Source organism: Antedon mediterranea, chromosome 5, assembly GCF_964355755.1.
Source record: "Antedon mediterranea chromosome 5, ecAntMedi1.1, whole genome shotgun sequence".
NCBI classification, from domain to species: domain Eukaryota; kingdom Metazoa; phylum Echinodermata; class Crinoidea; order Comatulida; family Antedonidae; genus Antedon; species Antedon mediterranea.
This window is the reverse complement of record NC_092674.1, coordinates 3702096-3723799: the sequence shown is the minus strand read 5'-3', so window position 1 is coordinate 3723799 and position 21704 is coordinate 3702096. Positions and strand designations below refer to the sequence as shown.

The 21704-nt window shown below is 32.7% G+C and overlaps 1 protein-coding gene across 4 annotated transcripts in view; it reads left to right on the top strand.

Annotated features, from left to right (window-relative positions):
• Positions 1-21704, top strand: part of LOC140050155 (uncharacterized) — a 41269-nt gene that overhangs the window by 13294 nt on the left and 6271 nt on the right. For 2 of the 4 annotated variants that reach the window (XM_072095221.1, XM_072095223.1), the window contains 9 exons: positions 8370-8492; positions 11423-11487; positions 12093-12173; positions 15332-15576; positions 16053-16894; positions 17490-17705; positions 18127-18291; positions 19570-19699; positions 21102-21209. In XM_072095221.1, coding sequence (XP_071951322.1) covers positions 8370-8492; positions 11423-11487; positions 12093-12173; positions 15332-15576; positions 16053-16894; positions 17490-17705; positions 18127-18291; positions 19570-19699; positions 21102-21209 — 1975 coding nt within the window. Of the gene's footprint in view, positions 1-7421; positions 7852-8369; positions 8493-11422; positions 11488-12092; positions 12174-15331; positions 15577-16052; positions 16895-17489; positions 17706-18126; positions 18292-19569; positions 19700-21101; positions 21210-21704 lie in introns of those variants that run through there. The other 2 variants (XM_072095222.1, XM_072095224.1) reach the window with 2 other exon arrangements.

Sequence of the window (21704 nt, the reverse complement as noted above, 5' to 3'; positions counted from 1 at the left end):
TTGCGCAACGTGACTTACGTGCGATTTTATGAATTTCAATGATTGATCATAGACTAAAAACCAAACATAATTTTGTTTTGAAACTTTGTGAAAATTTAAGTCATATCAAGCGCAAACTTTCTATGGATTAAAAATAGCATGTTTCACAAAAAGTTACGCGCGCACGCGCGTTTAAAATTTTAACGTGCGAAAAATCAACGTCTAATCAACTTTCTATGCGTTTCATGTCATTTTGAGCATGTCAAAAATTCCCACGCGCGCGAAACTTTTTACGCACGCGGTGCACACGTAGCGTTAAAAACATATTTTTTTCGCGTGATTTATGTTTTTTCAGCCTTTTATAGTAATGTTACCAACTTTTAAACAATTTCGACTTAAAATTACGTCATACGAGCACGTCGAATTAAATAATTTGCACGCGTTTCTGGTGAAAAAGTTCAAAAATTCGTCAAAATTATGCCTATTTTTAAACAGTCATAGATTCTAAACTACATAGAGAACTTTTTTTTAATTACGTATTCTGGAAGTTGATGAGTGGTAGATATCGAATCATGCATTAATATGGCTAACCGGACATTGTGACGTCATCGTATGGCCACGCGAATATAAAATATAGGATTTTTGTCTCTTTCGTCATAGCTCATCACATTTAATAGAGCGCATCTCCACTTATTCGTTGTTCATTTTCACCCCGATTTTAATATATTCTAGGTCTATCAATTATGTTTTGCATGAATTAAAAATATTTTAATTTTTTTAACGTCATCATGCCTAAAAATTTAAATTACGTTGGTCATTAATTTCATCTTTACAGTAAATTTTAATCTGGTATAGCTCGTAAGAATAAAATGTGATAATCACGATTCAAACGTTTTCAGGAAGCTATTGTATTGTAGATACAAAATCATAAGAAAATTGTGCCAATCGAATGTTGTGACGTCATCATATGGCCAGTTAAATACAAAAAGTCATATTTTCATCTTTTGCGTTATATTTCATTACATTTAAAAATTTTATTCTGAAATTTCTACTTTTGCATTTCATTTTGAAACCGTCAAGATGTTAAAAATTACAATAAAATACGGGTCCCGTAATTTCACCTATTTTACACTGTTTGTGATATGTATACAGATTGTACTGTGTATACTATGTATATGACAACAAAATAACATAATTCAGAAATAACAACATATCATATTCTTCAGTTCAGGTCATAATGCCTTAATATTTTTCTGTGTGCAATATTCTAGCGTATGACGTGCACGTGGCGTTTGTCGAGCGGATAACTAACTCGTCAAAGTGACGAGTTACATGTCTAGTTCTTCTTTCCTTCCTTCCTTTTTGTGAGTCGCGTTTCTCTAAAATGTGTAAACATAACATTTCATAACTTTGACAACATATGGGCATTTACGTGAAGTTGTGCACCTCCTATTTTTGAATGACGTCATAGTTGCGCAACGTGACTTACGCGCAATTTTATGAATTTCAATGATTGATCATAGATTAAAAACCAAAAGTCATTTAGTATTGACACTTTGACAAAATTTAAGTCATATCAGGGGCAAACTTTCTACGGATTAAAAATGGCATGTTTCACAAGAAGTTACGCGCGCACGCGCATTTAAAATTTCAAAATGCGCAAAATTAATTTCTAATTCCCACGGGCGCGCAATTTTTTACGCACGCGGTGCGCACGTAGCGATAAAAACATATTTTTTTCTCTTGAATTATATTTTTCAAGCCTTTCCTAGTAATTTTGAAAACAATTTAGAACTTTTCCAGTTTAAATAACGCCATACGAACACGTTGAATTAGACAATTTGTGCGCGTTTTTTATGAAAAAGCTTAAAAAATCATCAAAATAATGTCTTTTTTTAAACAGTCATAGTTTCTAAAGTAAACCGTGAACCGTTTATTTTTATTACAAAATCTAGAAGTTGATGAGTTGCAGATATCGGATCATGCATCGATAAGGCTAAAAAAACATTGTGACGTAATCGTATGGCCACACGAATGTAAAATATAGGATTTTTGTCTGTTTCGTTATTGCTCATCACATTCAATGGAGCGCATCACGCTTATCTGTATTCCTTTTTCTCCTATATTTATATATTGTCTAGGTCAATCAACTTTCTTTAGCATGAGAAAAAAATATTTACATTTTTATAACGTCATCATGCCTAAAAATTTTAATTACGTGGGTCATTAATTTCATCTTTACAGTAAATTTTAATCTGTAATAGCTCGTAAGAATAAAATGTGATAATCACGATTAAAACGTTTTCTGGAAGCTATAGGATTGTAGATACGAATTCATGTAAACATTTTGCCAATCGGATGTTGTGACGTCATCATATTGCCAGTTGAATAAAAAAAGTCGTATTTTCATATTTTGCGTAATAGTTCATCACATTTAAATGTGCGCGCACCAACATTTTACGTATTCAAATTTCTTCTACACGTTAATATGTTGTTGCTAAGATAATTTTCTTCAGAAATTGCTATCGTTGTGTTGTTTTTTTTATGACGTCATCATGTTAAATATTTGAATTAAAGGCAGGTCCCATAATTCAGTTAATATGTCATATAATATACAGTAGTACAATGTACACCAGCATAGTCTCTGATGTGAGCAAATTGTTGTTTGCCGCCCTCTGTATCATGTAAAATTAATGTCTCCTTTTATACACAGTGTACTGTATAATTATAATACAAGGCGAAAATACAGGACCACCTCTTATTATAGTTTTTAACGTATGACGTGCACGTGGCATCTGTCGTGCGGATAACTAACTCGTCAAAGTGACGAGTTTCATGTCTAGTTTTACTTAGTACTGTAGTAGACAAATTAAGAACATCCCCGCCCGTTAAGGGGACATTTTAATCAGTCCTGGATGTGTCCCCTTAATAGGGGTCCTGTATGTGTCCTCTTAATAGGGGTTCTGGATGTGTCCCCTTAATAGGGGTCCTGGATGTGTCCCCTTAATAGGGGTTCTGGATGTGTCCCCTTAATAGGGGTTCTGGATGTGTCCCCTTAATAGGGTTCCAAATGTGTCTCCTTAATAGGGGTTCCAAATGTATCCCCTTAATAGAGGTTCTGGATGTGTCCCCTTAATAGAAGTTCTGAATGTGTCCCCTTAATATGGGTTCTGAATGTGTCCCCTAATAGGGGTTCTGGATGTGTCCCTTTAATAGGGGTTCTGAATGTGTCCCTTTAATAGGGGTTCTGAATGTGTCCCCTAATAGGAGTTCTGAATGTGTCCCCTAATAGGGGTTCTGAATGTGTTCCCTAATAGGAGTTCTGAATGTGTCCCCTAATAGGGGTTCTGGATGTGCCCCCTTAATAGGGGTTCTGGATGTATTCCCTTAATAGAGGTTTTGGATGTGTCCCCTTAATAGGAGTTCTGAATGTGTCCCCTTAATAGGGGTTCTGGATGTGTCCCGTAATAGGAGTTCTGAATGTGTCCCCTAATAGGGGTTCTGAATGTGTCCCCTTAATAGGGGTTCCATTGGGTCCCCTTAAAGGACAACTGTACCGAGGACCATATTTTAAAAACGTATTAGGGGTATACATGATTTCAGAACCATCGCGAAATCGAGGATATCGCCGCACGCGCTCGCCGTACAGCCATCGCCGTAAATTGCTGTGACGTCACAGGTGCATCGCATAATCTACTTAATGAGTTTTCGCTGTTGTTACCATACAATAGATAGGTACCGTCACTTCAATTGCTTATTTAACCTTTTAAATTACTTAAATTTGCCAAAATGTTTTCCTGGTATTTTGAAGAAACACTTCAATATCCAGATAGACAAAACAAACAATAAAACAATTCAACTTTTATATTTTTTACGATTTATTTAAAAAGTGTGTTTACTAGAAATGTTCGCGCTTTGCGAGACTTGTCTATGGGACCCGAAGAGTAGCTAGTAGAAACATGACGTATGACGTTCTGGAATCATTCAACCATATCGGACTCAAAACACGCCGGCATTTTCAGTTCCCTCTCTCTACTATACTACTCTACACAATGTTGATCACACCACCGTCACACACACGAGGAGGAGGAAGCTCGCACGGCCCAAAAATCGCTAGCTAGCAGAGAAAAAGTTTTGAGTCCGATATGGTTGAATGATTCCAGAACGTCATACGTCATGTTTCTACTAGCTACTCTTCGGGTCCCATAGACAAGTCTCGCAAAGCGCGAACATTTCTAGTAAACACACTTTTTAAATAAATTGTAAAAAATATAAAAGTTGAATTGTTTTATTGTTTGTTTTGTCTATATGGATATTGAAGTGTTTCTTCAAAATACCAGGAAAACATTTTGGCAAATTTAAGTAATTTAAAAGGTTAAATAAGCAATTGAAGTGACGGTACCTATCTATTGTATGGTAACAACAGCGAAAACTCATTAAGTAGATTATGCGATGCACCTGTGACGTCACAGCAATTTACGGCGACGGCTGTACGGCGAGCGCGTGCGGCGATATCCTCGATGGTTCTGAAATCATATGTATACCCCTAATACGTTTTTAAAATATGGTCCTCGGTACAGTTGTCCTTTAATAGGGGTTCTGAATGTATCCCCTTAATAGGATTTGAATGTGTCCCCTTAATAGGGGTTCCATTGGGTCCCCTTAATAGGGGTTCTGAATGTGTCCCCTTAATAGGGGTTCTATTGGAGATCTGTATTTAAAGAACATGCTATTGCTAATTATTAATATGAACCATCTTTTGAAGGTTTTATTTAAGTAGTTAGAAATTGTGGCTCTCCAAGTAGTCTGTACGTGTTTTATACTGAAATTATATCTTTATAAATTCACTTTATACAGTAGTATTATCGATATTAAATTCAAGCATAAATTCCTGCTTTAATTTTGACCTGTAAAATATGCAGTTACACGATAATGTGTGCGTGCCAACAAGAATTACGTTATATGACTACTTTAATTGCAAGCTTTAATTTGAATGATTTTATGTTTAGTAACTTCGGAAGTGAAACGGGTGTATCACCTGCATTTTATCACATACTCAATAAATTAACTTGGGTTACATTAAAAGGTTGTGTCACGTTTTATGTAATATTATGAGATAAATGTAATTAATATTATGATATACTTATTTACTGTACATGTAAAGATATGTCAGCTTAAAAAAAAAGTTCTTTAACATTTTTGTTGATTATGCCATTTTAATGTCACATAATAGTTGGATGAGAAAAAACAAATTATTTTAGAATAAAATAGAATAAATAAAAAATAGTCACATTGGTTGGGGACAATATTATCTTTCAAGTGTTGACCAGATACAGTACCATTGAAAAATGTGAAAAAAAAATTCATTTGAAAATGTTGAAGTAGATTTGAATTTAAAAATGTGTTACAGTATCAGGCCTTGCCTTTTAAGGCGAGTGAGTTCGACCACTCACATAACACACTCCTAAACTGCCCTTGAGGAGTGCGATTTACAACGCGCCTATATTTGGTATACTTCTACACACGAAAATACAAACCGCACACCTACAGCACCCCTGAATGTATTGACGAGTGCAATTTGTAGCACACCTATGATTTTCAAAAGACAAGGCCTGCAATATGCTGCCAGATTGGTATAGAATCATTAACTGGGATTGGGAACCAAAAACTTGTGTGTTTTCCTGTATATGGGCCATGGTGATCTGTATCTGTATCTCTTTAACCCAGGAACCCAAAAATAATGGGTTGGCCTTTATCCACATGGGTAATTTTGCATGAAAATTATCCCAACTAGATATTTGGTGATTTATTCCTGTTCATTATATTCTCTTACAATTTACAGTATATTAAAAATTACTGTTCAATTTACATCTTATGGCCAAATTGCGTGTAAAAACATGTCAAAATTAACATACATAAAAAGTTTTTAAAAAAGGCAATTACTATTGTATATCCTAGGCTATAATCCCACCCCATACTTTATTTCTGATTTCACAAACAGGCATATCCCTAGGTACCAGTATTGACTTTTGAATGTACAGTAGGCCTATCAATTTCAGATGCTTTTTTATACTAATCATTTTTTCCTGAACTCAGGGTTTCCCCAGGTATGGTCACAATTGTATGTTCTAGGGGTTGAGGGCGGGGTGGGATTATATCAGAGGATATACAGTAATTGTAGACAACGTTTCTTATTACTGTATTTATATTACACTAGTCATGAAGTATAAAATGTTTTCTGATATTTGATTTGCCCGTTTTATGTGTCTAGTATCAGTAAATCTATGAAGTGACATTTAGGTGAAATAATTTATAATAATTACCACATACTGTACTAGCATTTAGTATTTAGCTATCACTGGTATACTACAGTATCAACAGATTGAATGCTTTGGTGCTATACAGTAGTTGTATGCCTTCTATATATTAATATTAATATCAGTCAATTAGATAAATTAAATTATTTTAATTAGGATATATTAACATATATATTATGTTTTATTTATACTTAATTTGTAATTATTATAATTGTTACTTTTAGTTATAAATATTTGTATATAAATTTGCTAAATTGAACAAAATATGTACCGTATTTGATTATGATAACTGTACCTCCATTATTTAAAATAATGATAGTATTAAAAAATGTTGATATGATTATGATTGGTATACCTCCATTATTATAATATTAATAATGATAATAAGTGATTATGATTAATGTGAATTACATATTGAAGACTGGAACCTTATGATTAATATTTATTTATGATATAACTAGAATACACACCACCTTTTATTACATATTACATACAGTGTTTTGATATCGTTTTTTGTACCGTATGTCGTATTAAGAAAAAAATGAAGGAATAACATTAACATTATTATATAACATGAATTATCATTAAAACCTAATTATTATTTAAACCAAATTATTTTATGATCAACTAATAATGATATTAATTCTTTAAAGAAATATAATAATAATAATAGATTTATAGATAATACATACAGTTTTCTCTTAATATTTGTTGTACCGTCATACTACAAATAAGAATTAAGAAATTTTAATATTTAAATATTATGAATCGTACCTGTTTTGTACTATCCATAAAATTCATGATTATAATTTATAATATAGATTTTGTCATAGATAGATAACATTTTTTAATATTACACATACAGTCCTGTTGTACAATAATGTCATATTAAAAAAGATTAATATTAAAAACACATTGTAGTTATAAATGAAAACTGAAAAACAAAATTCTAAAACAAAAATATTAAGTATTGTTACTGTTAGATTGTATACACATTTATGATTAATTTATAATATAGATTTTGTCAAAGATAGATGATATAATTTTAATAATACATATTCTTTTGTAATGTCATATTAAAAAATACATTTCAAATTCTAAATGAAAACTGAAAAACAAAATTCTAAAACAAAAATATTTAAGTAACTGTTGCATTGGATTAGATATAGTGAAGAAATACACCAGCCAAGAGTATCAGGATTGCCTGCCTGTGTATTCAGCCACCAATAATGAAATTGAATCTCACTGTGTAATGTATTATTATTAGACGATGACGCAAAGATACGTTTTTAGCTTGCATCAATATTGAAATGCATAGACGACGAATAGTAGGCAGGCAGTTGATTAGATATCGTCTCTCTCTTCAACTAGTTAGCAGTACAGTAGGCTATAGCAGAAGGCTTGGCCACTGCAGCAGCAATATGCAAGCTTTGACAGCGGCTGGCTATTAGGCCAATTGAGGCGTACGGTTAACTACAACACCTTAGCAGTTTGACTGGATTTGTGTTTTAAATTAAAAACAGTAACTGGTTATTTATTAATATCATATTGTTAGGTAATTGTTTTGATGTATTTGTACGAGAGATTTTTAAAATGAGTAATTCACTATATTAATGTTGCTATATAGTGAATTTTTATTCTTATAATACGTTTGTTAATAGCAGAATTTATGTTTCAATATTGTATTGATTTATTACTGGTTATTTGTTTTATATTAATATCATATTGTTAGGTAATTGTTTTTATGTATTTTTATGAGAGATTTGTTAAAATTAATAATTCACTATATTAATGTTACCAGTGTAATTTTATTCTTATTGACGTTGTACAGTATGTTAATATTTTTGTAATATAAACCAAATTATATGTTTTGTAGACTTTTTAAAAATGTTCTAAAAATTATTTTATTGACTCAACTCGTCCAAGCCTTATTGAGGTAGATCTACTGTATATTTTATTAATTGTCAAAATATGATTAGAATTAATATTTCTCACTTTTCATGGAAAAAATACAATATATTGAAGATTAATTATCTATAAATAACATTTATTCTGATTTTAAACCATTTTCAGGAGGCTGAGGAGGATGATGATGTTAGTAGAGAGGTTTTAGCAGCAATTTGTATACAATGTCATTACAGAGGGTATTTAGGCCGTAAGAAATACGTGCAGGCTCTCATACAGAGGTTTAATCAGGTGAGGATAGCAGCTTCTTTCATAACCTACAGTATACAGTATTTTTTTCACCAGGAATCCCTTCTTTTGGCAATATTTAATATACATACACTATAGAATACAGCACAAGACTCACATCTGTTACCTTCCATGAATAGGCCATCTAGGGTAGTTGCAGAAGCTATCACAATCACTATTTTAACAACATGCACAGTACATCTTCCTAATAGAGCGTGTGGTGCAGTATATTGGGACATTTGACTTCTGATCACGAGGTCGGAAGTTTGAGTCGAATGCTTGTCACATTACTTGTATCCTTCGACAAGTCGACACTTACTTACATTTGCCTCTTTCCACCCAGGTATACAATGGGTACCTGGTAAGGTCAAAGCATAGCACAAACTATGCTGATTACTACAGCAGTGTTTCTATACGTGTCTGAGTAAATAATGTGACAAGTTTTAGGCTTTGAGCATTAAGCGATAAATAAGAACAACGTATTAGTGGTGGCGAATGAACGAACGAGTACCTTCGAATATTGTTTAACATCATTCATTCATCTTTTTATTTAGGAATACCATGGTGACATAATATATCCATAGCAAAAGAGAGAAAAAAAATATCTTAATCTAAGAGCTCATATCACAAAAACGAAAATGTATATAAAAAGTCAATGCAACAAGGCCACCATATCTTTAAAATATGCTAGAATGTCATCCAAGACAAAGTTACAATATTGTTTTTTAAACTTGATCTTTATTAATTGAAATTCTAATTTTGTGGGCTAGAATATTGAATTACAGTATTATCCTATTAAAAAGTAGTAATAAAAAAATTTATAAAATAAAATTATACAATACATTATAAAGTATGTCAATGTCAATTGAATCGAATAATTTTAGAATATTTAGATATGATGTTGACGTAAATGTTGAGGTGTATTTATACACTGTATATTGTAGACAGCGAACGTGACATTATTTCTATTATGAAAATTAATGTAAAGAGTATTTATGAATGGTGACGATTGTTACGACCATATATAGCATTATATTGGCTGTGATCCAAAAAATGGTGGGCGTGTGTTACTGCAGTGGGAAGTGATACCTATTTTTCTAACTAAACATTTTTTCAAATATTGGAAATGTTATTAACCTTAAATGGAAAATAATTTAAAATGATAATAAATTATGATGTCAATATTCATTATTGGAAGAATAAATTTATTTTAATCTTTATCCTTAATGTTGAATTGCAAATGTGTAACACACACTAAAATCAATCAATTTTAAAGATGCTTTAGGTTTTAATACAAAAAGTAAAAATCTAAAATTTTCTTTTGACAATTCATACAACCAACAAAATTTGTATCACAAACTATGATGATGATTATGACTACTGCCTCTCCGCTGAAAAAGTCTGCCGACATTTCAGCTTGGGCTGCTCCGTAAATCTCTTTTACCGGTTTTTTCCAATCGGATCTTTCATTGGCTAGTTATTTAAGTTGTTTGATGTCTTTCTTGGTTTTCAATTATCACAAATTATGGAACAGAATAATAATCAAACATTCTTATTTATTTTTTTTTTGGAGTCCACAAGTTTAAATATTCACTATTTTGGGTTTTATCTATTAATACAAATTAGCTCAATTAGCTGTTACAAAATGTATATCTATTTGTCAATGTTTTAAGGGAACAATTCAGAAAACTTGTAATAACTGCTAGAAATATTATTATGAGTAAAAGATACAAATAGCGTGCGTCCAATAAGATTAAATCTCAACCTTGTACATGTGAAATTCTTACTATCGTTATTGATTATATTCTGTATATTTTCAACATGTCTGACACCCTGTTCAAATATCTAATTACATGTGTATAGTCAATGAAATTCTCTAATATACACTATAACGCTCTTGGAAAACTAATAACAAAACTCTCTACACAACTGCAAGTAACAGTCATCAAAAATTACTAACAAATTCTTAGTCGTCAATACATTTCTCAAGCGATGTGTTTTAAATAAAAAATGTAATAAAACATTTCATGAATTTTTAAAAGATTTTAATGAAAAGTGTGAAAACCACTATCAATATCATTTTAGTTAAAAATACTTTTCTTTTAAATATCATTTGCATATGTTTTAGAATTTTTCGGTATTATTAAATATTAAAATATTTTAACGCTAATTAAAAAAGTGTACATTCCAATCTCTGGCAGTATAAACATCAGCTGATGATAATATGCAGTTTTTTTAGTGCAGCATTCATAGTTTTTGGTTTGCCTTTCCCTGTGACATACAGATTTCAGTGGAGGTATCATGGTCATTTAGGTGTTGTTCGATTTATGCGGTTGAATTACATAATAATTCAAACATGCCATACTTATTCAATAATAGCCTCGTTTGAATAAAATTGTAGTAGAGCCCTAATGTCCGGGGTTCAATCCTGACCAGTGACATGTTTGTAACTCACAGTCACAAATATCTTTCTACTCAACTGTCCATATATGGACACATCACATTTTGTTGTCGCATAAAGTTTGATAGTGGAGACAGAGCTTAAGTGTATATTATTGCAGATGGACTGCTAATCTATCATATCCACGATAGTGCAGCTTGTGTACACACTGTATTAACTAATTTGTCCTAGCCACTTACTATTGACGTGTGGTTTTCAAAAGCCTAATCCAAGTTTCCTAGAATTGAATATTATTTTGAGAGTTTGAATGCGCAAAGAGAGGTCCCCAAGGCCAGGAAGAAACTGCACATGCTCACAAGCCAATCTATGCCGTGATAGCTTAACACGACTACTACCCGGAGTGTTAGGTTTCCCGGATGCTTTTACTGGTTGGGTTTAGCAAATGTTGGTTCAGTTTTGACACAGAGCCAAAAAGTTAATATAAAAGTTATCGAAAATTATACATGATGTTGTCTTTAAATTTATTGTTTAGGAGGAAGTCATGCGTATGAGGAAGATACAACAACAGGTAGAAGAAGGGGAATTACTGATAGAAAAGTAGGTAGACTCTTAGTAAACAACTTGTGTCTATTTCGTGCCTAGCTTACCTGGATAAACCAACAATAGCCCTTTCTCCTCGAAGAGCTAGATGTAACATGATAACTCCTCTCCACAATGGTATAGTCCATGAACTGTGGCCTCAGGTGGTTTGTGGGGAGGCATATTGCATATTCAACATAATTATTCCTGTTCATAGTCAATATGAGTCATTATGGCTATTTACATTACATATTCAGGTTATTTATTATTCTCGAGAAAGAGGAAAGAGAATAGTAGAGAATGACTTTGGTCACAATATTTAAAATCCCCTTTAGCCGAACTGTACAACTACAGTAGTGTCTTATTTATATGTTTTGTTTGTTTTTGATTGTTTTGTTTGGGCGTTCCTGACACAAGCTTTGCTTTTTTGGTGACGCCACCATTTTGGAAATAAATGTTGATTTTGATTGATTGAGTGTTAATTGAGCATTAATTGACAGTGTTAAGCTGATCCCTACCAATTGTCAATGTAAATTTTTCCTAAATAGTTTTCTGAGAAGATCCCTGCCTTTAATTTCCTTTTGAGTCACATGTTTTATGAACAACTTCTTATTTTCTTACAGTCACAAGCTTCAAGTTGAATTTGAAGACAATCACTGCATCCGTCGCAACAGAACACAACTTCTTGTATCTCGTGTTATTACGTAAGTTTTCAAAATTTCTCTCTTCTCATTAGTTTTCATCTCCTGAATATTCATAAATCATAACCTTGTTTTAGAAGAACGTATTTAGACAGCTGCAATTTTCGTGTCAACATTTTATGTGCGTCATGTCATTTTAATGTTCCTTATGTTTCAACATTAATGTTGTTTTGATTGAACAAATTCTTTAGCTGACTTTGTAGAAATGTGAAAATTAATACCTATTCCACTTTCGTCTGTTTTTTCCTGTTCAGATTTCCAATCATTTAAAAGCTTTTGTGTTTTATGTTTCTATATGAGGCTCAACAAAATTGAAACATTTTCAGTGGGGAATATACTGTAATGTCTTAAGCCCTGTCTAAACTTTATGGTGTTAGGTACAAACAAATATATATGGACATAGTCATATCACTACCATATTTGGGCACATCACAGATTTTGGTCATACTAGTTTGATAGTGTAGACAGAGCTTTATATAGTATCCATTTTGGGCCAGCATTCCAAATGTGTTCAGTTGGGCAGGCGAAGTAGGTATTACGTGTAGCATTTGATACTTTCTTTTTTCGGCCGGGCCTTCTGGGATTATGATCCGGCACTATTAACCAATCATCACAAACACTGAACATCTTGCAACACACAGTAGTATACCAAGACTTCTCAAATTAGTGCGATTATTGCCGAAAGTGTCACTTTTCTTTTCATATCATTTTCTATAATTTTTATCCGTGTGGTTTTGTGTCATCCTTTGGGTCTCTTGACTTTTCTCATTGATTCGGATAGAGCTCTTTGCGCTGGGATATCAGAGTCTTCTCTTTATCACTCTGCTCCATTTTTCCTTGTTTGTAAACCAATACAGACAGAGGACTTAATGTAGCCTGTATGGGTTAAACAACAACAAAATGAGAAATCATCTGTGTAGTGTTTTAATTACAACATATTGACATCTTAGCCGAATCACCTGCCCCTTGCAGATGCCAACAAATGTACAATGTGTATAAAAGAAATCAATAATTTAACTAATCACAATATCAGAAGTCAGTTGGCGCTGTTTTTGCTACTGTACCTACTATACCTGGTGGGTTAATCCTTGGTTCAGTGGAGTAACGACTATGAGCGCTCACTGGCTAAACCCAGCAGTGCCCAGAGGAAAAAACAGCCATTCAAATATGGCTAAAAATGCCTGAAGTCTCCAGCGTTGGAGGGCCACTTAAACACTCCTAAACCAGGGGCCTCAGGCCTCTGCATTACGCCAATTACTTGGGGGTGCAGTGCTCCCATCTGTTAACTGTCATGGTCAACATTTTAGTTTCATCTTTCGTTATAACCTTTCACCTTTGTAATAACTGCTATTGTAGGCCTACTGGTATTTTTTATACTCTGCATGTAAGGCGCTTAGAAACATTGTATTAGGCGCAATAAAAGACTTAACCATTATTATTTATTATTGCAAACCTGTAGCCAGCAGCGGAAGTGATGATATTTAAAATATGCGTAATAACACATTTTGTGACATTCCTTTTTGTAGAATAACAAACCCCATGTGTTGTCCTAATTTCATGTTTCCTACATCCTACATCAGAGGCACTTAATTACTAGTGTGGACAGCAATTCTTCGCTTTTTGCAAATACTACTGAGATAATTGGATTTACTAAGTGTAAACACATTGATCATTGTATCTTTTTCTAGGCTTTCAGTTCAGTCTTAACCATTTAAGTTTCAGCCTAATGTATACATCTAATGCATCATCCTATACTACAGTAGAGTCCCTGTTATAGGACACCTTTAGGATCCTTTAAAGTGTCCCCATAATAGAGGTGTCTCCTGAATAGGTGCTGCCCTAACCATTTAGGTTTCAGTCTAAAGTATACATCTAATGCATCATCCATATATACTACAGTAGAGTCCCTATTAGGACACCTTTAGGATCCTTTAAAGTGTTCCCATAAAAAATAGAGGTGTCTCCTGAATAGGTGCTGCCCTAACCATTTAGGTTTCAGTCTAAAGTATACATCTCATGCATCATCCTATACTACAGTAGAGTCCCTGTTATACAACACCTTTAGGATCCTTTAAAGTGTTCCCATAATAGAGGTGTCCCCTGAATAGGTGTTATCTTATTAAATGAAACATTGAAATAAAACAACATTTATTTATCTTGTTTATAAGCAATACTGAACATATCTTCTGATTTATTTAATGACTCTTTAGTCATTAAAACACAATTGAAATGGGTTAATTTTGTAAACATTTACAAATTCACATGCTTACCTGTATATATATATGGATACTATGATTATTAATATTGAGCTGTAATTGCATTAAGCTCTGTACACTATGTATCATACACTATACATATACACTGAATCACTACCATTATTTAATCATGGCGTATTTAGGCACATCATTTTTTTGTCAAACTAGTTTGTTAGTGTAGACAGAGCTTTAGAGTGGGAGTATATAGCTTGTTCAATATCACCATTATAGGTTTTTCTTTGTAATTTCCTGTTGACTAGATAATATACTTTACCTTGATAAATTTCATTTTTATTTCAGTTTTCGATCATTTCCTTTTTTCATATTTTATTTATACATCCAAATTCATGTATTATTAATATAGCTAGTCAATCTAGCTGACTATCACTTAAATGTGAAATGTATTTGAAAATACATTTTAAAATATATTTGGTTTCATCTCATATTCAACAATAAGTATAACCATAAGATTAGGGCCGTAGCCACCAGTACGGTTGGTAAGGTTTCAACCCTGACTACTTTTTCACAGGTCTTTGACAACCCAGTGGCTTGAACAAAGATTGTTCTCTTTTCTTGCGAAAACCACACTACTTTATTTCATGTGGCTACATCATTGATAAAGTCCATTATTAGGCGCTAGGCCCTATATAAGACTACCATTATGATTACAATATCGAGAATACTGCAGGAAATTGTTGACTGTATGGACAGTGGCGCTTGATGCCATTTACACTTACAGTGTAGTATAATGCTATACCCTACTGTACTGTACAAATGTTCCCTTAAAATGTTGGCAAGTAGCTTTTCTAAAAACTTCTAGCAAGCTGCTATAAAATGTATGTAGAATTCATGGAATGTTATGATGATAAAATACTTAAAATTCCAACATTGTTTTTTGTTTTACAGTATTCAGAGAGCTTGGAGAAAATATAAGAAGCAACAAAGCAAACAAGCAAAGGAAGAAGAAGAAGAGGTAGAGGCAGAATTCAAGGAGAATAACAGGAGAAATGATGATGATGATAACGATAAAGAAGAAGATGGTAAAAATGATACTCAACTATTAGATGGGAATGGTAATCCAAGACAAGTTGAAAACAGTGTAGAGGATAATAATAAAAGTGAACAGCAAAAACATCAACAAACAAATCAAGGTAAGGGTTCTTTGTAATTTCTTGAAAGTTGTTTGATTGATGGCTGTAACGTTGCTCCAACAAAACACTTTATTTCATGTATATAATAGTTTTATTTCTTTTATGAAAATAAATATTTTTATTATTATCATTATTATTATTAAAGCCTAATTTCGGATTATATTATATTATATGTTTCTTGCAATTAAGCAAAAAAATTGATTTCACTAGTTTATAATAGATTGATAAATTTATAATTATTGATATCTTGATCATCATTTTATCATTTTCCCTAACCCTAGCCCCTGAATATTATTATTGAAAATATAATACAAATCAACAAATTAAATAAACACAAAGCAAAGGGAAAATATAAAATCATAGTCAATAGCTGACAGGAAAGCACAAAAGCAGCCTAAACTACTGTCACCAATTAGGTGTGTACTTCCAACCAGTGACTAAAATAAAATCATTTTAATTTACGGTTTTTTTTTCAGGCTATACGATGTCAATGCTTACAAAACTATCAGCTGATAATCAGCCAGATATTATCCAGGGCCTTAATAATCAGAGTCAAGACATGCAGAAAATACGTGGGTTGAGCAATCATAGCCCTGACTTGCAGAATGAAAACGAAACAATTATCAAACGCAGACCTAAAAGTCTCGACAAGGATATTACAAATTTAAATAGACTCAGTTTAGCTGAAGAATTTTCAGAGTTGGAAGGACAAATATTTGGACCCGATAATGTTTACGAGTCAGAGAGCGAGAGTGATTATGGGGCGACGACCTCTAGTAGCATGACGACCCCTGACTGGGAAGCGCAGAACGAGCTTAGTAAATCGGACGAAAGCGAAAATGTTACTATTACTGAGGACCTTGATATAAAGGCTTGTGATACTATCGTTTGTAATGGCTTAAAAATGCACCTTACTGAAAGTACAGGTGGGGAACTAGATGCAAATGCAAATGACTCTGATACAGGTGAACCATATGCAAATGATGTGCAAAGTGAAATACATTTGGAAGGTGATAGGACTATAAATAGTAGTAAGAATAAATCAAAAACAGAACCAAACAGGACAAGGAATAATCCGGAATTTGCCAAAGATTTTGAAACGACTTGTAAACATTTGGCCGCTGCTACTGTCAATGCTTCTTGCGATCACTTAAAGAAATTACCTAATGATAAAATGGATTCTTCCGGACTACCAATCATGGATTGGGATACTCTTGAAAAACGAATTGCAAATATTGAAAGAAAAAAGGAAGGTGAAAAAGCAAAGGAATTAGAAAAACAAGATAAACAGTCACCTGCAACAAATAGTCCAAAAACGGTAATGTACATTTCAGTACAAGGGGTTTGTAGACACGCTAGTGTAGAGATGTATGTGCACATTTTGTTTTTAAGGAGAACTAGATTCATTGTTTGAATCAGTTTGAGTAAACATTCAATTTGATGCTATAGTGTTACTCCAGTTTGAGTAAACACTCAATTAGATGATATAGTGTTACTCCAGTTTGAGTAAACACTCAATTAGATGATATAGTGTTACTCCAGTTTGAGTAAACACTCAATTATGATGATATAGTGTTACTCCAGTTTAAGTAAATACTCAATTTGATGATATAGTTTTACTCCAGTTTGAGTAAATACTCAATTTGATGACATAGTGTTACTCCAGTTTGAGTAAACACTCAATATGAAGACATAGTGTTACTCCAGTTTGAGTAAATACTCAATTTGATGACATAGTTTTACTCCAGTTTGAGTAAATACTCAATTTGATGACATAGTTTTACTCCAGTTTGAGTAAATACTCAATTTGATGACATAGTTTTACTCCAGTTTGAGTAACGCTCATTGTATATTAAATTTGGCAGAACTTTATCTTTAATATTAATTAATTTTAATATTTTTTTTCCCTACAGGCACAGCGCAGTTGTCGGCAGGAGATTTTAAAACGTTTAGCAAGAGCCGGGTTAAGTGAAGAAGATGCAGAGGGCGACATTTACGGCAAAGGACGTGACAAGTTATCAGCACGACTTCAAAGTGGAATGAATCTTCAGATATGTTTCATGAACGATCCATCGAGCGATGACGATGAAGACACGCAGCATGAGGCGGCTATGACGCGTGCTCTTCAGGTATTGTTATAAAACTAGAAATATAACAGGCATTTCGGTTGCTTGCCGCAAAGCTCTAAGAAACCTTATCAATTAAACCAACTTGCAAAGGTTTTTAGAACACTTCTACTTGAGAATAATTTTAGCTTTAATGCTCTGTTTTTTACAGAAAAATGTTTAAAGCTCTGTCTACACTATCAAACTTTATGTGACAAAAAATGGGATGGTTCCAAATATGGTAGTGATATGACATCATCATCATGTCCATGAGTACATCACATTTTGTTGTCACATACAGTTTGATAGTGTGGACAGAGCTTAAACATGATAAATACTAATGAAACATGTTTAACAGAAAATGTAGGTAATTTGTTTTGACCAGTCAAATAAGATGATGATAATGATGATGCCAATATTTTAAAAATAAAGTTTAATTTTACAGAATCCTGATGTCACTGTCACAAAGGCTGATGAAGACTTTGAAGCGAGGCAAGCTCGTCTGCAGGATGAGGCTAAGATAGCACTGGCACAGGCAGAACCAATGGCAAGGATGCAGCTGGAGATTGAGAAGGTTCATGGAAAGAAGCTCTCTCCAGTTACTGAATTTGTAAGCTTTTTGTACAAGTCAAAGTGTAATGCTTGCAATTATCATGGCTTGCATGTCGTATTGAAGAATAATGGTGGTTATTTCAATTTTAAATTCTTTATTCATCCTGCGTGAGGCAATTTCATCAATGACCTGAAAAATACATTTTCAAAAATACATAGTAATAATTAATTATAAAGTACACAAATCAAATCACGTTTAAACGTAACATCTTAAATCTACAAAATTCATAATTCTTGATACTATATGACCCATGAGCTAATTTATTTGGAAGCTTTATTTAACAGTCTAATACTGGTTGTTATTATTATTAACTCAATCTGTTGAGTCGAAAAGTCATTCTGCATCACACAACTATGTAAAATAATTTTTGCATGCATATATATTTCTGAGGATGCACAGAATTACATTTTGATTAGACAGCTGTGTAGTTGTAAAAATGAAAGATTGCTAATAAGATGATCAAATGCAATTTGTTGTATTCAATCTTTTTATTCAAAAATTATAAGAAAATACTAATTATTCTTTTTCCACATAATTATCTGTTTTAGGTTTACATAAGTCCATGTGAACCATTATTATTATTATAGGAAAGTTGTACATTCAACCCAAGTAGATTTTCGGTAGATAATCCATTTCCAATTGACATAGATCCATGTGAACCAGGAGTATATCTCACAGATTAATTTATTGCATAAAGACTCTTAATATATACAAAAACCTATACATCGTCAATAGCCTGCAAATGATATGGGGAACCTAATCTGTAATTTATTCATTTCATTAATAGCTTTCAACTGATATGTAAATCACAGCTCTGAGTGAAGCTCTGTCTACACTATCAAACTAAATGTGATGTGCCCAAATATGGTAGTGATATGCACAAATATGGTAGTGATATGCACAAATTTGGTAGTGATATGACATCATCATGTCCATATATGGGCACATCACATTTCACGCCAATTGGAACAATGCCTAAACCTCTGTCTACACTATCAAACTTGTTCGACAAAAAAAGTGTGATGTGCCCAAATATGGTAGTGATATGCTCAAATATGGTAGTGATATGACATCATCGTGTCCATATATGTGCATATCACATTTTTTTGTCGCATAAAGTTTGATATTGCAGACAGAGCTTTAGATAGAAGGTTTCCTAAATGTTATAGTGTTTCTCCTATAGCCTTAATGATGAATTTGAAACGTTATTTTGGAACAATGCCTCAGACAGCTCCCTGCCTCTTATTTGTTACTTTCTCACTGTTTTAATTGTAGGCTGGAGTAAAAGGTTTATCAGATGTGTCTCCTGCCTTAAGTGGGCGGCCTCTAAGCACCAAGACCCTACACACAATGTCATGCAGTAAGATCAGAATACTTATAAATGATTTACATCGCAGAATCAAAGGTAATGCTTTATAATTTTATTTGATAATGATTTTATTTAGGGATTCATTTTAGAAATTGTCTTTGTAACTATTTTATTGTCACTGTTTAAGTAAATGTCCGTGCTTAGGTCAATTATATTTTTTTTATCATTCCTTTTTGTTTTTTCACTCCTTTTATTGTATAATGTACATATTTATTTCTTATTATTTATTATCTTATTTTACTGTTTTTAGCAATGTTTTAACCTTTTATTTTCTAAAAACGGGACCATATGTAAAAACAGGTGCTATATATACAGTACCTGATATCTTTTTATCCTGTATAAATTTGTTTTCAATTAAAAAAAAAATTATCCTACTCGCTCTACTCCTAAATTTACATAATTTCATTATCTTTTGTACATTTATATATTCATTCATTTCTTTATATATCCCCTCATCCATCTATTAATTCATTTCTTTTATTCAGTCATTCATTTTTACATTCATACACGAATAGATATTAATATTATTGCATATATTCGATATTTGATCTATGTCATATGAAATTTATATTTCTTTTTGCCTTGACCTTGACCAATGACCTTTCAAATGCATTATTAATTATATTTGTAAGCAATAAAGAAAACACAATTGTTGTGATTTGTAAGATTATCTAATAGTTGCTGATTTTGCAGATTAATATCTTATTAACTTGGAATTATTATTTATGTTTAAGGGACAATCTCAGAATACTTGTCAAGTTCTCTTAAGGTGATCCTTAAGAATGAGGCTATTAAATTAGTGGTGTTCCAATCTGCACTGCTTAGCTAATTCTTTACTGACATCCAATAATCTGTATTTTCTACTTAACCAATTACAAATTACCCATGTTAGGAATTAAGCTAATGAATGATATACTAGCCCTGGGATGTAATGCTGGCTACTGAGCTGCATAAAAATTGATATCGTCACTGTTTCCATAACAATCGTTACCACCAGGAGCCTAAATGATTTTAAAAACTATTTTCTATATAAATATATTAGAACTCCTTGTTGAACACTCCTATAGATGACGTCCATATAAGGGGACAGTAACACCCCTATTTAAAAGATTGCTATTATATTGCTATTAAAACAATTATTGTTACATTTGTATACCTTTTCTGTAAAGCTCATTTTTCATAAAGCTCTGTCCACACTATCAAACTAGCTTGACAAACAAACAGTGTTATTTGCCCAAATATGGTAGTGATATGATCACCATGTCCATGGGCACATCACATTTTTTTGTCATAAAACTAGTCAATTCCTTATCAGGGGACATCACCCCCCATCAAAGGGACACTTTGTTTGGTCCTGAAAGGGGTTCCACTATATTTATAAAAAAAAAATTAATTGATTTTTAAATTAGTACATGATTTTTTTTTCTTATTTTTGTAGCCTGGAATGAAGAATTAGTGGAACTATTGATAGCGAGGGATGAACTAAAAAACGAGCAAGACTCTAAGTTGATTGACATCGAGGACTTAACGAGGTGGATACACATGAGTGAGTCGGAACCAAAATAAATCAAACCCTATTGCTGTCATTGTGAAACCTGTTTAATCTGCTCTTCAAAAACCTGTTTACCATTTCAATTTTTTTTATATCTAACCGTAATTTTTCACATTTTATTTTTACCTCCCAGCTCTTTAGATAAATTTATCATCTTCAAAATTTGCTTATTTTATTTTTGAAAGATTTTTGGTGTAACGGCTATGAGCGCGCTCATCACTGGCTAAACCCAGAGGCTCGGAGTGTATGGGGCCCCTGAGCAGTGCCAAGAGTAAAATACAGGCATAAAAATATGTCCAGCATTGGAGGGCCACTTAGGGTTTCTAAACCAGGAGCGTTTTATCAGAGTTTTGGTGGGTCTCTTAAAATTCTTCTTCCACCAAAATCACAGGAACCAGCTATTGTTGTAAAATAGAATGTCTTTAACCTGCACTATGAATACATGTTGAAATACAACAAACAACCTGGAAAAAATATTTATAAACAACA